Below are 11454 nucleotides of genomic sequence, written 5' to 3' on the forward strand. Positions count from 1 at the left end.
ATTATGTCAGTTAATGCAAATGGATTTGAACCTGAATGGATGTGTTTTTATTGTATTTATAGTAAGTCAGCAAATAAAATATGATTATCATAATTATTATTATTATTATTATTATTATTATTATTATTATGTCAGTTAATGCAAATGCATTTGAACCTGAGTGGATGTGTTTTTATTGTATTTATAGTAAGTCAGCAAATATAATATAATGATTATTATTATTATTATTATTATGTCAGTTAATGCAAATGGATTTGAACCTGAGTGGATGTGTTTTTATTGTTTTCATAGTAAGTTAGCAAATACAATATTATTATTATTATTATTATTATTATTATTATGTCAGTTAATGCAAATGGATTTGAACCTGAGTGGATGGGTTTTTATTGTATTTATAGTAAGTCAGCAAATATAATATGATTATTATAATTATTCTTATTATTATAATAATTATTATTACTATTATTAGTAATACTATTTATTATTATTATTATTATTATTATTATTATTATTATTATTATGTCAGTTAATGCAAATTGATTTGAACCTGAGTGGATGTGTTTTTATTGTGTTCATAGTAAGTTAGCAAATAGAATATCATTATTATTATTATTATTATTATTACTACTACTACTACTACTATTATATGTCAGTTAATGCAAATGGATTTGAGTTGATATGTTATTATTGCTGGTTTAGTAGGTCAGCAAGTAGAACATGCAGAGTGTGCACACTCGCTGCCTACACTTTGTTGTGTGTCCCTAAAGTGTTGACATCTTTTTACATCTGAAACATGCAAATGCTGAGTTTCATTTGAAGAACCCCTTCCCCCCTCCTCCAGAGAACCACCGAGGAGTCATAGACAAGTTGCTTTTTTATTCAACATGTTTGGAAAATAAATATTCATTTTGTACGGAACACTATGTCTATTTATACAGTATGAACAGGAAAAGATCTCATTTGTTGTCAAATTGTCAGAGGAGACGTGCAACACAACACATGGATAGTTTATATTAAAAATATATTTGCTTTGATTTTTTTGAATTTTTTTTTTATAAACTTATTTATTAGGGATAGAATTACAATAAAATCCTTTCAACTTTTTTACTGTAAAAAAAAACAAAAAAAACGTATAATTTTACCATTTACAGTAAAAAAAAATTGTCCGCTTCGTTGCCAGAATTTTACCGCAAAAAAGCAGTTTTCTATTTACAGTAACGACAAAAAAACACTAAACTTTACAGTAAAACCTTTTAAGTGCATGTCTGTTCTTTGTAGTGAGAATGTCATTTCCTTGTACTTTTTAGGTGCAATGACAACAAAGTTCCGAACAGTTTTTTACCATAAATAAACGGCAGTAATGTTTTTCCATTTACATTAATATTAGGGGTGGGAATCTTTGGGCACCTAACAATCTGATTTGATCATATTCCGATTCCTGGGGAGTCGATTCGATTCAGAATCAGTTCCTAATTCAACATGATTCTCCCAATGTATTATTTGGTATATTAATTATAATGAAACGTTTTCAAAAAGTCATTCTGGTTGCATTGAGATGCTTTTTAAAAATGTATTTTAAAAATGTACAAAAGAAAAAACAAATAAAAATATTTTTTGATGTAAATCTGTTTTTTTGTGCACTCTTAATATGTATGCTGTATCAAATATTTTTCTGAATTAAAAAAAACAATCTATAAATCAATTTAAAATCGGGTTAAATGAAAATCACGATTCCGATGTAAATCGATTTTTTTTTTTTTTGGCGCACCCTTAACTTTTATGATGTAACTACTGAGACGAAAATTTTTTTTATTTATATATATTTTTTAAATCGATTTTTTTAAAATTGTGAATTGATTTAGAATCGGATTAAATAATAATCACGATTCGGATATAAGTCCTTTTTTTCTTTCCGCGCCCCTAATATTTATACTGTAATACAAAGACGAAAAAAATATTATTATTAAATAAAAAAATGTTAAATCAATTTTTTTGAAGATAATGAATAGATTTAGAATCGCATTAAATAAAAATCACGATTCGGATGTATATCGATTTTTTTTTTTGGCGAACCTTTAACTTTTATGCTGTAACTACTGAGGCAGAAAAAAAAATGTTATTAATATATTTTTTTCAATAGATTTTTGAAAATTATGAATTGATTTAGAATCAAGTTAAATAAGAATCACGATTTGGATGTAAATCTTTTTTTGTGGCGCACCCCTAATATTTATGCTGTAATTTTGTGAAAAAAATAAAAAAAATATATATTATTATTATTATTATTTATAAATAAATATTTAGGAAAATTCAGTATCAGGATGAATAAGAATCACGATTCGGATGTGAATTGATTTTTTTTTTTTTTTGCGCACCCCTAATATTTATGTTGTAACTATTGTGACAAGAAAATGTTTTATTATTAAATACATTTTTGGGTAAATTATGAATCGATTCAGAATCGTGATGAATTAGAATCGCGGTTCGGAACCCTAATTAATATGCTGTAAAAAAACACTGATTTTTATGGTAAAATTCCTGCGACTGGGCTGCCAGGTTTTACCGTAAAATATATATATATTTTTTTTACATTATATGTAAACAAATTACATTGTATGTAATCAAATTCCCAGGGGACTGCAATAAATGATTCAAGCGGCCTGAAGCAAGAATGCGACGAGGCCCTCGGTGAAAGCGGGTTTGACACTTGGGGTCTACGTGAAAGGTTACGCCTGCCATGTCGGCCATGAATGATGAGGAAGACAACAAACGGCAGTAATCAGCAACTTCCCCTCCATGGCTTGCATCCTCGTCCCTCGCCTCCCTCGCCGTCCTAAACTTGGGTCATCTCAACAACATCGGCACGATATCACTGTAACATCAACATAATATCACAGTGACATCGACATGATATCACCGTAACATGGACACGATATCACTGTCACATCAGCACGATATCACTGTCACATCAGCACGATATCACCGTGACATCGACACGATATCACTGTAACATCGACACGATATGTCTCTATCAGCGAGGATTGTCACGGCAGGAAAAACGTACACAGAAAATGTCCCGTGGCTTAAAAGCGTCGCTGGTGGTTGTGCTCGTGTGCATCGGCCTTGTAAACATTCCGGACTCGCCACGGTCCATCTGGCGCACAAGAACCGCCCGGTCGTGCGCCCTCAGAGGAGACGCCGGCGGTGACGGCGTGGTCGTCAGTGAAGCGTCAGTCCCCCCCGTCACACCAGCGAGGTTATAAAGGTGACGGTGTTGTTGTTGTTGCCGTCGCTGACAAAGTTGATCTGCCACTGCTCCAGTCCTGCGATGTCTCCGAGGTCCAACTGGGACAACAGCTTAGTCGGGTCCGTGTTGGTGGTCAAAACCTTTCTCTGCGGCCCCGCCTCCCGCTCGGCATCCCGTGCCGCCGCCGCCTCCTGCTCAACGTCGTCCTCCTCCTCCTCCGTGATGGAGTGGAGCCGGGCGGCGCTGCCCGGCGTGTCGGCGGGGGGTCTGTAGTGGCACTGGCCGTTGAGCAGCCTGCGGAGGGGCGCCAGGGGCACCGCCTCCTCGCCCAGCCGCTGCTGCCGACAGTGGCGGAAGTCGCTCTGACGCTTCAGACGCTTGAACTCCAGAAAGGCGGAGGTGGCGTGCTTGTGGAGGCTCTGCGCGATGGCGCCGGCCTTCTCCGCCTTGCTCACTAGGACAGCGTGACATCGAAGGACGACGGCCATGTTCTTGACTTGGTGGCGGTAGACCCAGGCCAGGATCTTGGGCCGGTACGGGTCCGCGGCGCAGTAGGTGATCCGGCTCAGAGGGTAGAGATGGACGGGACTTTTCTTCCCGGATTTGTCGGCGCTCATGCGTATGCCATGCGGGCCCACCCCCAGTCTCATCTTGACGCTTTGGTCCCCGAAGTTGCTCTTGGTCCAGATTTGCTCCACCGCATCCCGGGTGCAGCCCTGGCCCTTGGCCGTGATGGTGACCACGCTCCCCAGGTAGCGCACGTTGTAAACGGGCTCCTCTCTGTTCAGCTCCACCTTCTGCCGCTTGGTGTGGAAGATGCTGCCCACCCAGTCCAAGGAACAGTCGGGCAGCAGATCGGGACAGGAGCGCAGCAGAGAGGACACGATGGACTGGTAGTTCAGTCCTCCTCCCAGGTTCTTGGACTTCATCTTGTTCTCGTCCTCCACCAGGACAAACTTCTGCCTCCTCCAGGACAGCATTTTCTCCCCCTCCTTCTGTCACGGACACAAAGTTGGAGCGTCCAAATGCGGAGAAGCTGCTTTTCCGACTGAAAGCGGCGAGCTTCGGTCTGTGTCGCTCCTCCTTCCTCTCTCTGCGCCGAGCAGTGTGTTCTCTCCCCCTCCCTGCTTCTTTGTTTGCCTTCCAAATGGTTCCCCTCTCAAGCGTTACTTATCTGTCCAGCTCTGAAATGAGGCAGCGCTGAATTTACGATTCCTATAAAGCTGAGGCGCGGTATTTATCGCCCAGGGGAAGTCTCTTGGTGGTCACATGACGGCTTCGCGACCACTCTGACAGTCGAATCAATTTGATTGTCGCCAGACAAGAAGGAACATGAGAGGAACGCACTTCTTCTCCCCTTTTGTGTGAAAATTGGAATTTTCACAAAACAATAAAAGGTCCATCTTAAAGGGGAACTGCACTTTTTTAAATATATTTTGTCTATCATTCACAATCCTTATTCAAGACAAGAACAACGTATGTTTTTTAAGCATTCTAAATCATAAATAAACACTAGCAAAAGTCAGCTAACAATGGAGGTAGTAGGAGTCGCTCCATTCTGCCTATTGAACGCTCTAAAAAAACATCCACCTAGGTTTTATTTACACACTGTAAGTATATATGTAGTATCTAGTAACATTCCTAATAACATGTGATATTTATATATTTTCATCATACTGTAAGTGTATATGTAGTACCTAGTAACATTCCTAATAGCATGTAATATTTACATATTTTCATCATGCTGTAAGTATAAACGCATGTAGTATCTAGTAACATTCATAATAACATGCAATATTTACATATTTTCATCATGCTGCATGTATACTGTATATGTAATGTAGTAACATTCCTGATAACATGTAATATTTACATATTTTCATCATACTGTAAGTATATATGTATGTATCTAGTAACATTCATAATAACGTGTAATATTTACATATTTTCGTCATACTGCAAGTGTATATGTAGTATCTAGTAAAATTCATAATAACATGTAATATTTACATATTTTCATCATGCTGTAAGTGTATATGTAGTATCTAGTAACATTCATAATAACATGTAATATTTACATATTTTCATCATGCTGTAAGTGTATATGTAGTATCTAGTAACATTCATAATAACATGTAATATTTACATATTTTCATCATGCTGTAAGTGTATATGTAGTATCTAGTTAGTAACATTCATAACAACATTTAATACTTACATACTTTCATCGTGCTGTAAGTATATATGTGATGTAGTAACATTCCTAATAACATGTACTATTTACATATTTTCATCATACTGTAAGTATATGTGTATGTATCTAGCAACATTCATAATAACGTGTAATATTTATATAATTTCATCATTCTGTAAGTGTATATGTAGTGTCTAGTAACATTCCTAACAACATGTAATATTTACATATTTTCATCATGCTGTAAGTATATATGTAATGTAGTAACATTCCTAATAACATGTACTATTTACATATTTTTATCATACTGTAAGTATATATGTCTGTATCTAGCAACATTCATAATAACATGTAATATGTACATAATTTCATCATACTGTAAGTGTATATGTAGTATCTAGTAACATTCCTAATAACATGTAATATTTACATATTTTCATCATGCTGTAAGTGTATATGTAGTATCTAGTAAAATTCATAATAACATGTAATATTTACATATATTCATCATGCTGTAAGTGTATATATAGTATCTAGTAACATTCATAACATGTAATATTTACATATTTTCATCATGCTGTAAGTATATATGTAATGTAGTAACATTCCTAATAACAAGTACTATTTACATATTTGCATCATACTGTAAGTATATATGTAGTATCTAATAACATTCCTAATAACATGTGATATTTATATATTTTCATCATACTGTAAGTGTATATGTAGTACCTAGTAACATTCCTAATAAGTAAGTAAGTATATACTGTATGTAGTATCTAGTAACATTCATAATAACATGTGATATTTACATATTTTCATCATGATGTAAGTATATATCTAATGTAGTAACATTTATAATATGTAATATTTAAATATTTTCATCATGCTGTAAGTATATATGTAATGTAGTAACATTCATAATAACATGTGATTTTTACATATTTTCATCATTTGAAGCATTACCGGAACCACTTTTCTGGGCGCTACTTCCTTATCAACAAGACTACTAATAATGGCAGACTTGATGAGAGACAACAAAGACTACTTTGGGACATATGATGATCCAGAAACTTCTATTTTTGAGCCTGAATATAAGGAGGATGATCTACAAGTTTTAGAAGCTGTGTGCTAAACACAGTCAAACACTAAGCATCATGTAGCACTATTGCTAAGTGCTAAACAAGATATACAAACATAATAAAAACAATCACTTCAAAAGAAGAATCATCAATCCTCATCGGGAGCTTCTGTTTCTTCATGCTGTTAACTAGCTGCACTGAGGATTTAAGTGTGACCACCATGGTTTTGTTGGTACTCTCAGGTCACGTTGATGCTGGGTACAATAAAAAAAGGAAAAATATGTCCCCAGGCTGCACTTTGGACAGTCTTGGTTTACAAAATGCAACAATGCAGACACGTGGAACAGTCGCCATTATTATTTATGTTTAGCAGTTCTTTTATTGCCTGAGGTGCAGCAGTTGTACTTCCAGCACAGTCCACAGCCCACAAGAGACCAGTATTACCTCTAGTCCTTGCTTATATTATATTATTGAGTAGTAGGGGTGTGTAGCGGTAGTAATGAAATAAAACAGGCATAATACACACAATTGGAGGATACAGATATCCACTGTAAAAGAGGAAGTAAACAGATATTAACAGGAAATGAACAAGTAGACAGTGTTACTGTTCAAACTATGTGTAATGTTACAAGATACTGTTATCAGAACCGGTACTGATACCAAGACACTGGTATCAGAACCGGTACTGAAAGCAAGATACTGGTATCCGAAGTGGTATTGATACCACTGATACCAAGATACTGGTATCGGAACTGGTATTGATACCCCAAGATACTGGTATCGGAACTGGTACTGACACCAAGATACTGGTATCAGAACTGGTATTAATACCCCAAGATACTGGTATCCGAACTGGTACTGATACCAAGTTACTGGTATCGGAAGTGGTACTGACACTGAGATAGTGGTGATACCAAGATACTAGTATCGGAAGTCGTACTGATACCAAGATACTGGTATCAGAATTGGTACTAGTAGCAAGATACCGGTATCAGAAGTAGTACTGATACCGAAATATTGGTATCAGAAGGGATACTGATACCAACATACCGGTTTCAGAAGTGGTACAGACAATGATAACAGGTAATGATACCAAGATACTGGTATCGGAACTGGTAGTGACACTAAGATACTAGTATCGGAAGTGGTACTGATACCAAGATACTAGTATCGTAACTGGCACTGACACTAAGCAAATGGTATCGGAACTGGTACTGATACCAAGATTCCGGTATTGGAACTGGTATTGATACCAAGATACTGGTATCAGAACTGGTATTGATACCCCAATATACTGGTATTCGAACTGTTACTGATACCAAGATACTGGTATCAGAACAAGTACTGAAACCAAGATGCTGGTATCTGAACTGGTACTGACACTAAGATACTGGTGTAGGAACTGGTACTGATACCAATATACTGGTATCAGAACAGGTACTGATACCAAGATACTGGAATCAGAAGTGGTACTGACACTAAGATACTGGTATAGGAATTGGTACTGATACCAAGATACTGGTATCATAACAGGTACTGATAGCAAGATAGTGGTATCAGAACAGGTATTGACGATAAGATATTGATATCAGAACTGGTACTGATACCAATATACTTTTATCTGATGTGGTACTGTTACCAAGATACTGGTATCAGAACAGGTACTGATACCAAGTTACTGGTATCAGAACAGGTATTGATACCAAGATACTGGTATCAGAAGTGGTACTGACACTAAGGTACTGTATAGGAACTGGTACTGATACCAATATACTGGTATCAGAACAGGTGCTGATACCAAGATACTGGTATCAGAAGTGGTACTGACACTAAGGTACTGTATAGGAACTGGTACTGATACCAATATACTGGTATCAGAACAGGTGCTGATACCAAGATACTGGTATCAGAAGTGGTACTGACACTAAGGTACTGGTATAGGTACTGGTACTGATACCAAGATCAATCAATCAATCAATCAATGTTTATTTATATAGCCCTAAATCACAAGTGTCTCAAAGGGCATACTGGTATCAGAACAGGTACTGATAGCAAGATACTGATATCAGAACAGTTACTGACACTAAGATACTGGTATCAGAACTGGTACTGATACCAATATACTGGTATCAGAACAGGTGCTGATACCAAGGTACTGGTATCAGAAGTGGTACTGACACTAAGGTACTGGTATAGGTACTGGTACTGATACCAAGATCAATCAATCAATCAATCAATGTTTATTTATATAGCCCTAAATCACAAGTGTCTCAAAGGGCATACTGGTATCAGAACAGGTACTGATAGCAAGATACTGATATCAGAACAGTTACTGACACTAAGATACTGGTATCAGAACTGGTACTGATACCAATATACTTTTATCTGAAGTTGTACTGAAACCAAGATACTGGTATCAGAACAAGTACAGACACTAAGATATTGGTATCAGAACTGGTACTGATACCAATATACTTTTATCTGAAGTGGTACTGAAACCAAGATACTGGTATCAGAACAAGCACTGATACCAAGATATTGGTATTATAACAGGTACTGAAACCACGATACTGGTCTCTGAACTGGTACTGACACTAAGATGCTGGTATCTGAACTGGTACTGACACTAAGATACTGGTATAGGAACTGGTACTGATACCAATATACTGGTATAGGAACTGGTACTGATACCAAGATACTGGTATCTGAAGTGGTACTGACACTAAGATACTGGTATAGGAACTGATACTGGTATCAGAACAGGTACTGATACCAAGATACTGGTATCAGAAGTGGTACTGACACTAAGGTACTGGTATAGGAACTGGTACTGATACCAAGATACTGGTATCAGAACAAGTACTGATAGCAAGATACTGATATCAGAACAGTTACTGACACTAAGATACTGGTATCAGAACTGGTACTGATACCAATATACTTTTATCTGAAGTGGTACTGAAACCAAGATACTGGTATCAGAAGTGGTACTGACACTAAGATACTGGTATAGGAACTGGTACTGATACCAAGATACTGGTATCAGAACAGGTACTGATAGCAAGATACTGATATCAGAACAGTTACTGACACTAAGATGCTGGTATCAGAACTGGTACTGATACCAATATACTTTTATCTGAAGTGGTACTGAAACCAAGATACTGGTCTCAGAACACGTACTGATACCAAGATACTGGTATCAGAACAGGTACTGAAACCAAGATGCTGGTATCTGAATTGGTACTGACACTAAGATACTGGTATAGGAACTGGAACTGATACCAATATACTGGTATCAGAACAGGTACTGATACCAAGATACTGGTATCTGAAGTGGTACTGACAATAAGATACTGGTATAGGAACTGGTACTGATACCAATATACTGGTATCAGAACAGGTACTGATACCAAGGTACTGGTATCAGAAGTGGTACTGACACTAAGATACTGGTATAGGAACTCGTACTGATACCAAGATACTGGTATCAGAACAGGTACTGATGGCAAGATACTGATATCAGAACAGTTACTGACACTAAGATACTGGTATCAGAACTGGTACTGATACCAATATACTTTTATCTGAAGTGGTACTGATACCAAGATACTGGTATCAGAACAGGTAGTGATACCAAGTGCCTGGTATCAGAACAGGTACTGAAACCAAGACACTGGTATAGGAACTGGTACTGATACCAATATACTGGTATCAGAACAGGTACAAATACCAATATACTTTTTCTGAAGTGGTACTGATACCAAGATACTGGTTTCAGAACAGGTACTGACACCAAGATACTGGTATCAGAACTGGTACTGATACCAATATACTTTTATCTGAAGTGGTACTGAAACCAAGATACTGGTATCAGAACAAGTACTGATACCAAGATACTGGTATCAGAACAAGTACTGATACCAAGATACTGGTATCAGAACAGGTACTGAAACCAAGATACTGGTATCTGAACTGGTACTGACACTAAGATACTGGTATAGGAACTGGAACTGATACCAATATACTTGTATCAGAACAGGTACTGATACCAAGATACTGATATCTGAAGTTGTACTGACACTAAGATACTGGTAGAGGAACTGGTACTGATACCAAGATACTGGTATCAGAAGTGGTACTGACACTAAGATACTGGTATAGGAACTCGTACTGATACCAAGATGCTGGTATCAGAACAGGTACTGATGGCAAGATACTGATATCAGAACAGTTACTGACACTAAGATAATGGTATCCGAACTGGTACTGATACTAATATACTTTTATCTGATGTGGTACTGATACCAAGATACTGATATCAGAACAGTTACTGACACTAAGATACTGGTATCAGAACTGGTACTGATACTAATATAATTTTATCTGAAGTGGTACTGATGCCAAGATACTGGTATCAGAACAGGTACTGATACCAAGATACTGGAATCGGGACAACACTATCAAGTAGACACTTCCTGTGTAATGCAAAGCGTCCGTGTGGGAAATCATCTTTGACGTGTCTTAGTGTCCACAGACGTTCTTCTATCCATCATCTTTCAATCTGACGCTCCATGGCTCAGTCCATGAAAGGTTCTGTTGGAGGAGCTCAGCTCTGATTGATGTCGGGGTGTGAAGGAGGAACATGAGAGCAGACGAGGAGAACACATTGAAGAGAAAGTCATTCCAATGAATAGTTATTGGAGATGTTTGGGAGGAAAAAAAGGAATTATGAGCCAGAGTGGAAGGAAATCAATAAGTTATTTACCTTGGGACAAGAAACACAATGTCCGTTATTCAGCAGACAGAAATATCCTCCAATTAGTGGCTCCTGGGAGCAGAGAATGCTCATTAAGGTCAGACAGACACATGGACCTCCAATTAGCCGACAGTAATGAGGACTGAGAGCCTGTTAGATCACTGAAGACGTT

At 37.3% G+C, this 11454-nt stretch overlaps 1 protein-coding gene across 1 annotated transcript; it reads right to left on the reverse strand.

Moving 5' to 3' along the window:
* Positions 1-786: 786 nt before the first annotated feature.
* On the reverse strand, positions 787-4432 carry fam43b (family with sequence similarity 43 member B). The gene has a single exon (XM_061923595.1). It carries the CDS (start codon positions 4225-4227, stop codon positions 3244-3246), a length of 984 nt encoding a protein of 327 aa, XP_061779579.1. The 5' UTR covers positions 4228-4432; the 3' UTR covers positions 787-3243.
* Positions 4433-11454: the final 7022 nt, after the last annotated feature.

This window comes from Nerophis lumbriciformis, linkage group LG01 (genome assembly GCF_033978685.3).
Source record: "Nerophis lumbriciformis linkage group LG01, RoL_Nlum_v2.1, whole genome shotgun sequence".
Taxonomy (NCBI): Eukaryota; Metazoa; Chordata; class Actinopteri; order Syngnathiformes; family Syngnathidae; genus Nerophis; species Nerophis lumbriciformis.

What these genes read in the sequence shown, in the direction of transcription:
- fam43b (XM_061923595.1), bottom strand. Translation starts at nt 4,227, where the DNA reads ATGCTGTCCTGGAGGAGGCAGAAGTTTGTCCTGGTGGAGGACGAGAAC.